The 12,496-nt window shown below is 48.3% G+C and overlaps 1 protein-coding gene across 3 annotated transcripts; it reads right to left on the reverse strand.

The window, feature by feature from the left end:
• Positions 1–3,607: 3,607 nt before the first annotated feature.
• Positions 3,608–5,816, reverse strand: LOC109575751 (interferon alpha-inducible protein 27-like protein 2). 3 transcript variants are annotated; one of them, XM_019984037.2, is made up of 4 exons: positions 5,701–5,815; positions 5,536–5,565; positions 4,611–4,772; positions 3,608–3,828 (listed from the first exon to the last, which is right to left on the reverse strand). In XM_019984037.2, exons 1-4 carry the CDS (start codon positions 5,705–5,707, stop codon positions 3,626–3,628), a joined length of 402 nt encoding a protein of 133 aa, XP_019839596.1. In that variant the 5' UTR covers positions 5,708–5,815; the 3' UTR covers positions 3,608–3,625. The 3 variants fall into 3 exon arrangements, with proteins under 3 accessions (XP_019839596.1, XP_019839597.1, XP_070631719.1); XM_070775618.1 differs by lacking the exon at positions 3,608–3,828 and adding an exon at positions 3,873–4,235 and having other exon boundaries at positions 5,701–5,816; XM_019984038.2 differs by lacking the exon at positions 5,536–5,565 and having other exon boundaries at positions 5,701–5,766.
• Between the last annotated feature and the right edge of the window lie 6,680 nt (positions 5,817–12,496).

Consider the following 12,496-nt stretch of genomic DNA (forward strand, 5'->3'; position numbering starts at 1 on the left):
GGGATCTTCCGACTCAGAGACCAAACTCGGTGTCTCTTACCCCCAGAGCAATTCTAAAAGCACTGGGACAAGAGCAGCAGCAAACAACAGTAAAAATGTATTTACTCTGGTTAAGACACTGCGCGTGACGCATCACAGAAAATCCACACACTATTCCAAGAAAGGTCACACTGCCGCCCCTGTTTTCATAGACAATGTTGAAAGAACCTGTAAGACACGAACCCAAGTCCCTGACTCCAGCTGCTATTGAAGACAGGCTTCTTTCCATAACTCACATTTTCTTGGTGCATTATCTCCAGGAGATCTGGAGCCTTTACCTGGCTCGCTGCCCATCAGCTCTGTCCCTGCTGCCTGCTCAAGCAATCAGCTTGTGTTCAGGGAGATAAAATAGCTTTCATAATAACTCAAATAATTTCAAAGTGATGAAGAGACCTGAGGGGGGGGAGGGGTACACTTAAACAATTACAAGCCTTGTCCAGCCAGCCTCCGCCAGACTCTCTTGAGTGACTTTGGAAATAGGAATTTTCTAGCAGAAAAGGAAACTGAAAAGGAAAGGGAAACTGAAGTTGTGCCAGGCTTTCCCTGACAAGCTACAGAATTAGGGACTGTCCGCTGGTTTGCGTGATTGCCCTCAAGGGCCTTGACCCGTGGCTTTGTGCAGGGTAGCGTTTCCCAGATCTTGGCTCCCTGTCTGCCGATGAGGAAAGGAAATATGGAGATAGAGTTTGGAGGGAAAAGAAAAGAGCAGCTTTATTTATTTATTTATTTTTGAAGAGCAAAAGGGAAACACAGTTGGCTAGAGCCTCAAGAACTGTGCACGCCCTCTCTGAAAATAGGGAGAGGTTTTCTATCATCATTCTTTCTCCTTTTGCAAGGTTTCGAAATGGCCACAGCATTTAGGCAATTGAGGAATTGGGTCTGGTGTCCCTAAACATATTGTCTCCTGACCTTTTTTATCCCCCCCTTGAAATGCAGAATGCTGCAAGAGAGTGTAGGGAGAGAAGAATGCCAGGGGCAGAATACAACTTATTTGAAGTCAGAGAGTAATTAGCTTTGTTTAGCTTTGTGAAGGGCAAGTCTAGCTACAAGTACTTGTTAGTGTTAACAGTAACAGCTAAAGAATAACCAAGATTGTTTAACTCTTGAAGATCTGTTTAGCTGGTATGTGCTGGTATGTGACCTCTGGAGGTGGGGAGTTATCCCCCAAAACTAAAACCCGTCCCTGGCTGGGGGCTATTCTGGGTGGGGGGGAAACACCTGACACCTCCAGCCTGTCTTGTAGCCCCCAGGGGCAGGGCCTGGCAGTGGGGAGCAGCGGGCAGGCCCTGGGAGCCAGTGCTGGGGAGACCTGGACAAAGCTCCCACAGGATCTGTTGCTCTAGCGAAGTGGAGAGAGTGGTGAACCAAGGCCCTGCACGAGGTGACAGGGAGGAGGAGAGGGAGGGGCGAGGAGGGGGCTTCCCACGTGGCTCAGTGATAAAGAATCCACCTGCCAATGCAGAAGACGCAGATTCGACCCCTGCGCCCCCCTGCACAGAGTCTGGCATGACTGAGCACGCATGCACTGCCGCGCAAGAGGTCGATCTGATCAGGAGTTCAGCTGGGGGTTTGGAGTTCTTGTTCCTATGGCTGCCGTCTGTGACCCAGCAACTTCACATCTGGGTTCCCTGGCCTTCCCGCCTGGCGGCCAGGGCCGAGGGGTTCTCTGTGGCCCCAGTGGGTCTCAGTCTTTGCAGGGCTGTGGACCTGGACTTGGGGGCGCTGTTTTCTGATTACTGTTCCCCTCCCCCTGCTGCCCCAGTGGTGGGCGGAGCCTTACTATCCCAGTCCAGAAAGTTTAGCACCCCAATTTCAGGGGTAAAGGTTTTTTTTTTTTTCCTCTCTCTTTTTCTTTCCCGTCTACAGTGATCTTCACCTGTGCTCTGCGGACTACAGTTTAGTCTCCTTGCCCTTGCAGAATAAGGCTTTTGTTCCCTAGGGGGTGGGGCTGCAGCTCCCCTCTGCCAGTCTTGCCTCAATGAGGGACGTTTTCCTTGGGTGTCCTCCTGCCTCCAGTCTTTCTTGGGAGCACCCAGTGTGTCGCTGGGAGAAGAACCTTCAGGCTGGCCTGAAGCATCCATCCTTGTGACTGTAGCTCCCCAGGACCCGCTGCACTCACGCAGGCCTATCCTTGCCCTTGAGTCATCAGTTAAGGCTTTCAGCTGAACTTGCACCCCTCTGCACCGGCCTCAGCTCCCTCCTGTGGTCTGCCCAGGGTGGTCTCCAGGGCTCTCCTTGGAGGAACCTGACCTCCCTGAGAATTCAGGCCCATCTGGTGGGCCCCTCTTCAGCTCTTTCAGGGGTTCAAGGAAAGTTATGCTTTTGTAAGTTTTCTGGCTTTTTCTTATTGTTGGGGGGAGTAACACTCTCTCCAGCTTCCTGTGTCCTAAGCATCCCCTCCTTCTTCATAGGGTCAGGAGCAGCAGTTTTAGAACTGATTATCTCCTCCTTTAAAGAGACTCCAGAGAATGAGGCCTCTCTGGAAGGGAGAGCTCACTCTGGGTGGGAACAGAGTCTCAGGGGAGACCAAGAACTCTTGTCGCCAGGGGAGGAACTGGTAAACGCCAGTTCCCCTTCAATTTTCCAGACACAAAGCATAGGGACCACTCCTGACCGCATCTCTTCCACTCGAGGTACCCACTGTAACACTTGGCACACGGCACTCTCCTTGTCCTGGTGGTCTGCTGGTCAGCCTCCCCACAGCATTCTGAGAAAGGCCAGTGCCCTGATCAACTCTGGATGTCCAGTGTCCATTAATGAGGAAGGGCAGAGGGATCTGGGGTCAGTGGCTCTATATGCATCCTGGATACCCCTCATCTCTGCCTACCTAGGAATCTCTGTCAACCCCACTATTGAGTGTGACCTCCTAAATGGCTCAGTGGTAAAGAATCTACCTACCAATTCAGGAGCCAATGGAGACGTGGGTTTGATCCCTGGGTGGGGAAGATCCCCTGGAGGAGAAAATAGCAACCCACCCCTGTATTCTTGCTTGGGAAACCCTATGGACAGAGAGGTCTGATGGGCTTTAGTCCAGGCGGTTGCAAAGAATTGGATACAACTGAGCAACTAAGCACTCAAGCATCATTAAGTGAGTGGTAGACTGAGACCCACCGATGGCCCACGAATGGCCCTGGGTTATACAGCCCATGCTCTGTAAGATGGGGACCAACGAGAGCCTCCTGCCAAGTGATACTGTGCTTGATCAGCTGCCCACCCCCTTCTGCCCCCCCCCCCCAGAAGACAGGTTGGGAGTGTGGTGGTTCAGTCACCAAGTCATGTCCGACTCTGTAACCCTATGGACTGTAGCCCACCAGGCTCCTCTGTCCATGGGATTTCCCAGGCAAGAACGCAGGAGTGGGTGGCTACATCCTTTTTTCCAGGGGATCTTCCTGACCCCAGGGATTGCACTCATGTCTCCCGCATTGGCAGGTGGATTCTTTACCATTGAGTCACCTGGGAAGCGCATCAGGTTAGGAGAATGGGGAGAAATCGAAACTTCCAGTTCACAACTCACACTCCCCTCCACCACCCCCCCGCCCCAGGGCTGCAAGGAGCGAAGACAGAGAGGTACATCTGCAGATGATCTTTATTTCTCATGCTTCTCTGGCCCGAGTGGAGATTTTGGAGGTTCGACTTGGGGTACGTTTTCTCCTGGCTGCTCCCCTTCAGGTCTGGGTCCACCTGGAGGAGGGGAAGGAGATGCCCTTTTGGCCCCTCCAAGCAAAGCCCCAAAAGCTGATCCAATGGAGCCCAGGAGGATGTTGGATGATGTGGAGAGTCCAGCTGCCCCTGTGGGACAGAAAGAGGGTGAGGTCAGGAAGGGTGCAGTGGCTGGGACCCCCTCAGAAGGCCTGAGGCCCAGAGATCCCACGTGGATGCCTTCTCTAGGTCCTGAATCCCCCAGGGCTCTGCTTTGGGCAGAGGGAGCTAGAGGTGGCTGAGAGAGAGAAGGGGGTGAATTCATGGGAGAGTCAGCCACAGACCCCAAAAGCGACAGGTCCCACTGAGGCTCAGAGAGGGGAAGGGACCTGCCAAGGCCACTCAGATGTCAGATTTGGGCAGGGCTAGACCCAGAGCCCACGCTTCCCTGGTGGCTCTGTGGTAAAGAAACTGCCAATGCAGGAGACGCGGGTTTGATTCCTGGGTTGGGAAGATCCACTGGAGAAGGAGATGGCAACCCACTCTGGCATTCTTGCCTGAGAAATTCCAAGGACAGAGGAGCCTGGTGGGCTACAGTCCATGGGGTCACAAAGAGCCGGACATGACTTAGCGATTAAACAACAAAAACAAAGACCTAGAGCCCAGCTATCACAAACCCTGGGATCCCTCCCTTCTTCTCTTTCCCAAGACCCCCTCACCCCTCCACTCCACTCCTGCCTGCAAGGCTCACCCAGGACTCAGGGAGAACAGTGAGGGAGAGAAGGAGAACCAGGGACATTGAGGACCACGAAACTGGAGGGGAGGGACCGGCCGGCCCTCCCGCAGGCTTAGCCTCGGGCAGACTCTTGTGCTGGTCGGACCCTCCCCGCCCGCTCTGTTCCCCCCGCCCCGCATCCGGCCCGGACCCTTACCCACGGACTGGAGAGTGGCCACCAGGCTGCCGGCGGCAACTCCGCCCCCATTGGCCACGGCGGCCGCTGACATCATCTTGGCCGCTAAGGAGGAGGCGGCGATTCCAGCCCCCGTGAAGCCCACAGCGCCCAGCACCGCGGGCACTGCCGCCACGGCCAGGGCTGCAGGGAGAGAGGAGCTTTGAGGGGTCGGGGACATGGGCTCAGGGGAGTGGACCCCCCTTTAGGGATCCTTGACAGTTTCTGGGGACTGTCTGCTGGGAGCAGACGCGAGACAGCCGCTTGGAGAAGGGTCCGAAGGTAAAGAAAAACGTGTGGGAGGGGAGTTGTGGAGCCAGCTAGGGACAGTAGTTTAGGGGAGGCACCTATTTGAGTCTTTAACTTGCTGTGTGACAACCGGGAAGTCACTACCCCTCCCTGGGCTTCAGGTCTGTGTGCGTGTGTATCAGTGTACTGCTACTGCGAAGTCACTTCAGTTGTGTCCGACTCTGTGCGACCCTGTAGATGGCAGCCCACCAGGCTCCGCCGTCCCTGGGATTCTTCAGGCAAGAACACTGGAGTGGGTTGCCATTTCCTTCTCCAATGCATGAAAGTGAAAAGTGAAAGTGAAGTCGCTCAGTCGTCTATCAGTGTAGGGGTGAAATAAACCAATAAACCACTGCTGTTTTTAGCAGCAAATACCCTTTCAAATGAAATCTTCTCTACATGCTTTTTACATATAAGGACTAGAGGAGCAGCTACGTGGGGGAATCGCGGGGTCCTCTTCCTAGGGAATACCGCTCTCGGTCCCTAAGAGTCACCCCAGCGGCTCCGGGAATGGAGGGGGCGGGGGGGCGGGGGGGCTCTCTGAGGCCTCCCATCCATCCCCGGGCCGGGCCAGGTGAAGGCCTGGTGATGCAGGGATGCAGGGACGCAGGGAAGTCACCTCCTCCGATCGCAGCGGCCGCCGCTCGTTCTTGAGAGAGAGGAGAGAGAGAGAGTTGGTTGAAGTATTGAGGGAAAGAAGCGAGTCCTCTGGCCCTTGGTGGGTGGGGGTCTGGGAGGGCCGCCCCCTGCCCAGGACGTCCCCTGATGGGAAGGAGAAACTCACTTATCATGGTGACGCCCTCTTCGCCGCAGCTGAGCTCAGGAAGTGACTAAGCTCCAGGAGGTGCTGTGATTGTCCGAAGAACCAATGGGGACGCGGCCGGCCCCTCGCAGCATCTCTGCCCCAATTAGACGCAGGAAAGTATTTTCTGCTCGCCTGTTCGCCCGCCCCCACCAGCTTCCCATCCCTACGCCGGGGTCTTATTCGCCCGCTCCCACCTTCACCCCACTGGTCCTTCTCTTCACCAGCCCCTCTCCTCCGGCTCTCTTCTACCCACCGGTGGTTGCCCCCCCGCCCCCAGCTCGAATGGGTTTCTCTCTTGTTTGGTGGCTCCACCAAAAGGAAAAGAACCTTAAAACACCCAAAAGACTCTGCAAGTGGACCGGGGTTCCAAGTGTAACATTTTGCCCCCTGATGACAGAAGAGTTGTTCGCGGCAAAACACACACACACACACACACACACACACACACACACACACACAATACAGAACGCAGGGAGAAAATTTAATTCACTTCCAGAGGGAGATACTGGGTGATCTTAGTGCATTTCCTTCCAGTCTGTCTCGCCGAGACCACCCCATCTCCATCACTCTCAGAACGTGTAACCTCACTTCCAAGTTCCAATCACACTTGCGTGCTACTTTGCAAATTACTTATTTAATCTACCGTTTATATTTCCCCAAGCTGTTTAATGGGCTTCCTTGGTAGCTCAGCTAGTAAAGAATCCGCCTGCAATGCAGGAGACCCCGATTCGATTCCTGGATGGGGAAGATCCCCTGCAGAAAGGATAGGCTACCCACTCCAGTGTTCATGGGCTTCCCTAGTAGTTCAGAGGGTAAAGAATCCGCCTGCAATGCGGGAGACCCAAGTTCCATCCCTGGGTTGCGAAGATCCCCTGGAGGAGGGCATAGCAACCCACTCCAGTCTCCTTGCCTGGAAAATCCCCATGGACAGAGGAGCCTGGCGGGCTACTGCCCGTGGGGTCACAAAAAGACACGACTGAGGGACTAAGCACAAGTTGTTTGATATTCTTCAACCGGATTTTTTTTAAGTTATTTTTATTGAGGTATAATTTACACGGAGTAAAACTCAATGAGGGGCGGGGGGCAGTGTGTTACATGGGACATGCCAGGATTAAAATCCCTGACCAAGGATGGAGCCTGAGACTCCTGCAGTGAAAGGGTGGAGTCTTAACCACGAGACTGCCGGGGAAACCCCCAGACTCAACTTTTGAGTGTGTATTTTTATGAGTTTGGACAAACCTTTACAGTTGTGCAACCACCAGCTCAGATACAGAACGTTTTCATCACCAATCCCCCTAGCCCCCAGTTCTCTCATGGTTATTTGTAATCAACTTCTCCCTGACCCCAGCCCCTGGCCACTTCTGATGTGTTTTCTGTCCCTATGCATTCGGCTTTTTTTCAGAATTCAATGTGATTTTTCACTTGTCATCAGACATTCTGTCCTGGGGGTAAGCTATAGTTCGAAGCATCGGCCCTGCCCCACACCACCTTTAAGGATTTAAATTTTTGCTCTATAGCTTATCCTGGCTTGAAGTGCTTATGTCATGGTGCTCAAGTATTGTCTGATAATATAGTCCTGGAGGAGGAATTGCTGGGTCAGAAACTATACATTTCTTGTGGCACTTGATAGTTTCTTGTTAGGTTATATTCCAAAAGTATTGCTTCAGTTTATACTCCCTCTAAAAGTATAGGAGGGGATCTATTTTTCTCTACTCCTAACCAACAATTAGCTTTGTCATTAAAACAAACAAACAAAAAAACACTTTCTGATGAAAGATGAAAAAAATGACAACATTTTAATTTAAATTTCTTTTTTACTGCTAATCAGGCTAAATTATTTTTTTAAATTAATTAATTAGTTTGTTTTTGGCTGCTCTGGTCTTCCTTGCTGCCTGAGGGCTTTCTCTAGTTGCAGGGGACAGACTTCTCATTGCAAGGGCCTCTCCCGTTGCAGAGCACAGGCTCTAGGGCATTTGGGCTCAGTCACTGTGGCCCATGGGCTTAGTTGCCCTGTGGCATATGGGATCTTCCAGGATCAGGGATCAAACCTGTGTCCCCTGCATTGGAAGGATAATTCTTAACCATTAAACCATCAGGGAAACCCCAGGCTAAACTACCTCTATGTTACTTAGGCTTATGCAATCTTATTTGTGAATAAGGTCTGGTATTCTCGGGTGTTTCTTCCATGGACGTGTTACATTTTTTCCTTACGGATATAGGAATTTATTTATATTTAGCTATCTTAATTCTTTCTTATAGATGTTGCAAAATTTTGTTTCCATTTCATCATTGTCTTTTTCTTCAAGGGGGTAGGGGGACTTTTTTTAACACAGAAAAGTTTTTAATATTTATGCTAATATGCCAATACTTTAATTTATTATTATTATTTTTGTACGTCTAAAAAATTAGCTGTTCCTGCTAGGTTTCAGATACATCATCACCTGTATTTTGAAGGAGTGGGGGTGGCGGTTCTTTTGTGGCTTCACTTTTTAATCCATCTGGAATTTAGTTTGTACATATAGGGTGTTTTACATATCTTTGTATGTCTTAGCCAATGAGCTCAGATATAAACACCATTTATTAAACTCCAACATCATTTATTAAATCATCTTCCATTTCCTCTTTGATTTGAAGTTCTAACCTTATACTCAAAATACATATACTTGTGTATAAACCAGTGTATCTGTTTTGGAATATTCTATTCTGTCCTAATGAGAATCTCTTCTGGCAACAATGTAACACCATTTTAATGTTTATACACTTAATATTTGATTTCATGTCTGTGACCATGTTCATTTAGGTTTAAAACACTTCTGATTCTTCCTACTGATTAGTTCTTCAGATGAAATTTACAAATATCTTTTTCAATTTCAGAAAATTTTTTTTTTGCTATTTTGATGGAAATTGAGCTAATTCTTAAAATAAATATTCAGGGAGAAATATTTTTACAAAAGCAATTTTTTTATCCAGTAAAATGGTAAGTCTTTCTACTTATTCTTTTTCCATATTCCTGGGTAAAATTTTGTCGTTGTTTTTGTATGCCTGTGTGCGTGCTAAGTCAATTCAATTGTGTCTGACTCTTTGCGACCCTAAGGACTGTGACCTGCAAGGTTCCTCTGTCCATGGGATTCTCCAGGCAAGAATACTGGAGTGGGTTGCTGTGCCCTCCTCCAGGGGATCTTCCCTACCAAGGGATCACACTCGCGTCTCTTACTTCTCCACACTGGCAGGCGGGTTCTTTACCACTATAAGGACTACATATTTTAAAATAAACTTTATTTTCAAAGAAAAAATTGCAAAGATAGTACAGAGAGTTCATATATATCCTGCACCCAGTTTTCCCTATTATTAATGTCTCGTATTAGTAGGACACACTTGTTACAAGGGATGAACCAATGTTGGCATGTTATTATCAAAATCATATTTTATTCAGATTTTCTTATTTTTAACCTAACATCCTTCTGTTCCAGGATCCAGTCCAGGATATCACATGACATTTAGTCTTCATGTCTACTTAGGTATTTCTTTGCTGTGACAGTTTCTCATGCTTTCCTTGCTTTTGTTGACCTTAATGTTGAGCAGTACTGGTCAGGTATTTTGGAGAATGTTCCCTCACTGGATTTTGTCTGAAATTCCCCCCCATGATTAGATAAAAGTCTCATGGAGGAAGATCACAGAGATAAATTGCCATTCTCATCACAGCGCGTCAAAAGTACATGCTATCAACTTACAACTGTTGGTGTTGATGGTAGACATTTTCACATATTGTGGTGTGGGGAAGTCATTTGGCTTATATGTGATTTGGCTGGAACATTATGATAGCTAGAATGACTTGTCTTATGACCTGTCAAATATCTGTGGTGCATCTGCTTCAAGTACCACAAAAGAATGCAATTCCCAGGTTGTTTAGAATGTCCATTTTGGAGATAAGGATAGATGCTTTCCCCCTTCCCGTGACATCAACACAAGATTCCTTCACTAGATAGCAAGGTCATGTGTATGTGATTGTGGATGCGGTTTCAGTCACATTCCTGCATCACTGAGAACTTAAATTGTCTGAAGTATATCAATCTGAAGGACCCTACCAGCCATTCTCAAAATAGTATCTGCTAGTGCCAGCTGCCACCTTATGGTCTCAAGGTCTTTCCTGGTAACCATGAAACCATTTTGGATCCCAAGCAATTCTTGCTTAAGAAGGACCCTTCTTACCAACTGTGCTGAGGGCACCCAGAAAACTCACAAAGGGAGGCAAAGTTGGAGCCAGGCATTCAACTTCTGGATTTGCTGTCAGGGGGATGAACCATGCTTTTCTCTATGATCAAAGCTTGCTGGCCTTTAGCAAAGGACCAACATACCCAGAGATGCAGATCTTGGGCAAGAAAAGAAGGACAAAAAGGGTCCAACTGATGAGTGATGACTTCAGCCCCAGTGGATGTTGTGGTTGGAGGGGTGAAGGTAAGAGAGTCTGGGAGCCCAGCCCGTCCACTGGTCAGCTGGGGAGACAGAAGCCCATAGATGGGGACGCCTGCCTGGGTCACTCTGCTTGTTGTGGACAGTGCCAGGGGGCCAGGGTAATGGCGTCTCAATTTTAGTCTCAAAAATTTCCCTCTGCTTCACCTCTTTGCCTTTTCATAGGCCAGATCTTGTGTGACTTTTTTTTTTTTGTCTGCCTCACAAGGCTTACAGAATCTGAATTCCCAGACCAAGATTGAACTCATGCCCTTTGCAGTGGAAGTGCATAGTCCAAACCACTGGACCACCAGGGAATCCTTTTGTGTGACTTTTCTTAAGCAGGACAAGGGGCTCTGGATGAAAACAGGTGAGAGGACTTCTCTGGTGGTACAGAGGATAAGAATCCACCCACCAATGCAGAAGACACAAGTTCGATCCTTGGTCTAGGGAGATGCCTCATGCCACGGAACAATTAAGCCTGCGCACCACAGTTACCGAGCCCACACTCTAGAACCCTTGAGCCACAGCTACTGAGCCCATGAGCTGCAAGTACTGAAGCCCGCGCACCTAAAGCCTGTGCTCTGCAACTAGAGAAGCCCCCAGAAGAAGCCTCCACACTGTAATGAAGGGCAGCCCGCACTTGCTGCACTAGAGAAAGTTGAGAGGGCAGTGAGGATGCAGTGCAACCAAAACAAAAAGTAAATGAATGATTTTCAAAAAGAATCATTAATCCAGCGCTATGTATCTTTGGTAAACATTTAAAAATACTTTGTAATGATCTCTACTGTCTTGAAATGGAATTCATAGGTAATGCCATCTTGTTGCTAAGTCATTTCAGTCGTGTCCGACTCTGTGTGACCCTATAGAAGGCAGCCCACCAGGCTCCCCCATCCCTGGGATTCTCCAGGCAAGAACACTGGAGTGGGTTGCTGTTTCCTTCTCCAGTGCATGAAAGTGAAAAGTGAAAGGGAAGTCGCTCAGTCGTGTCTGACTCTTAGCGACCCCGTGGACTGCAGCCTACCAGGCTCCTCCGTCCATGGAATTTTCCAGGCAAGAGTACTGGAGTGGGATGCCATCGCCTTCTCCAGTAACGCCATCTGCTGCTGCTGCAGCTAAGTCGCTTCGCAGCCCACCAGGCTTATCCATCCCTGGGATTCTCCAGGCAAGAACACTGGAGTGGGTTGCCATTTCCTTCTCCAATGCATGAAAGTGAAAAGTGAAAGTGAAGTCGCTCAGTCGTGTCCGACTCTAGCAACCCCACGGACCGCAGCCCACCAGGCTCCTCCGTCCAGGGGATTTTCCAGGCAGGAGTACTGGAGTGGGGTGCCTTTGCCTTCTCCGCTCCAGGCATCTAGCTACACGCAAAAAACATGCCAACAATTTCCCAGGATGTCCCCTAGGTGGCAGTACCATCCCAGTTAAAAACTAACATTTAAGACAGTTAAAAAACCTGGAATGCTTATAACTATTTAAAAATGAAATAAAATTAATAAAACCAACGATATTAATATTTTAGGCATTCTTTTAAGAATAATTTGTGCATATTGAACATTTAACTTATGCATAAGAATGTGGTATATGTGCCATTTGAGTTATGATCCCAATTTTGATGGTATACTTTGGCAAGAGGTTTCATCTTGTGATTATAAAGATGAAAAATATTATATTTCAAACCAATTTTATAAGGAAAACTTAAAGTTCAAAATTGTATAAGATAGACCATGTGCTGGGCCATAAAGCAAATCAATAAATTTCCAAAGACTGTGCACAGAGCACATTATCTGACCACAAAAGTGTTAAATTAGGACAGAGGAGCCTGGTAGGCTGCAGTCCATGGGGTCACTAAGAGTCGGGCACGACTGAGCGACTTCCCTTTTACGTTTCACTTTCATGTATTGGAGAAGGAAATGGCAACCCACTCCAGTATTCTTGCCCGGAGAATCCCAGGGACAGGGGAGCCTAGCGGGCTGCTGTCTATGGGGTCGCACAGAGTCGGACATGACTGAAGCAACTTAGCAGCAGCAGCAGTAGCAACAATAAGATATTTAGAAATTTCTCAAATATATGGAAAAGAACAGCATAATTGTAAGTAATCCATAGGACAGATTAAAAAGTCACAAGTGAAATTAGAAAATATTTTTAGTTGATTAGATAAAACACTAAAATTTGTGGGACACAATTAATTAGTACATAGAAATATTTTTTGTACAGTTTTAAATGTTCATATTAGAAAAAAGATTTAAAATAAATTAGCTAAGTTTCCAAATTAAGAGGAGCAAATTAAACCCAAAGTAAGTAGAAGGAAAGACATATAACAGAAACT

The sequence above is a fragment of the Bos indicus genome, chromosome 21 (genome assembly GCF_029378745.1).
Source record: "Bos indicus isolate NIAB-ARS_2022 breed Sahiwal x Tharparkar chromosome 21, NIAB-ARS_B.indTharparkar_mat_pri_1.0, whole genome shotgun sequence".
Taxonomy (NCBI): domain Eukaryota; kingdom Metazoa; phylum Chordata; class Mammalia; order Artiodactyla; family Bovidae; genus Bos; species Bos indicus.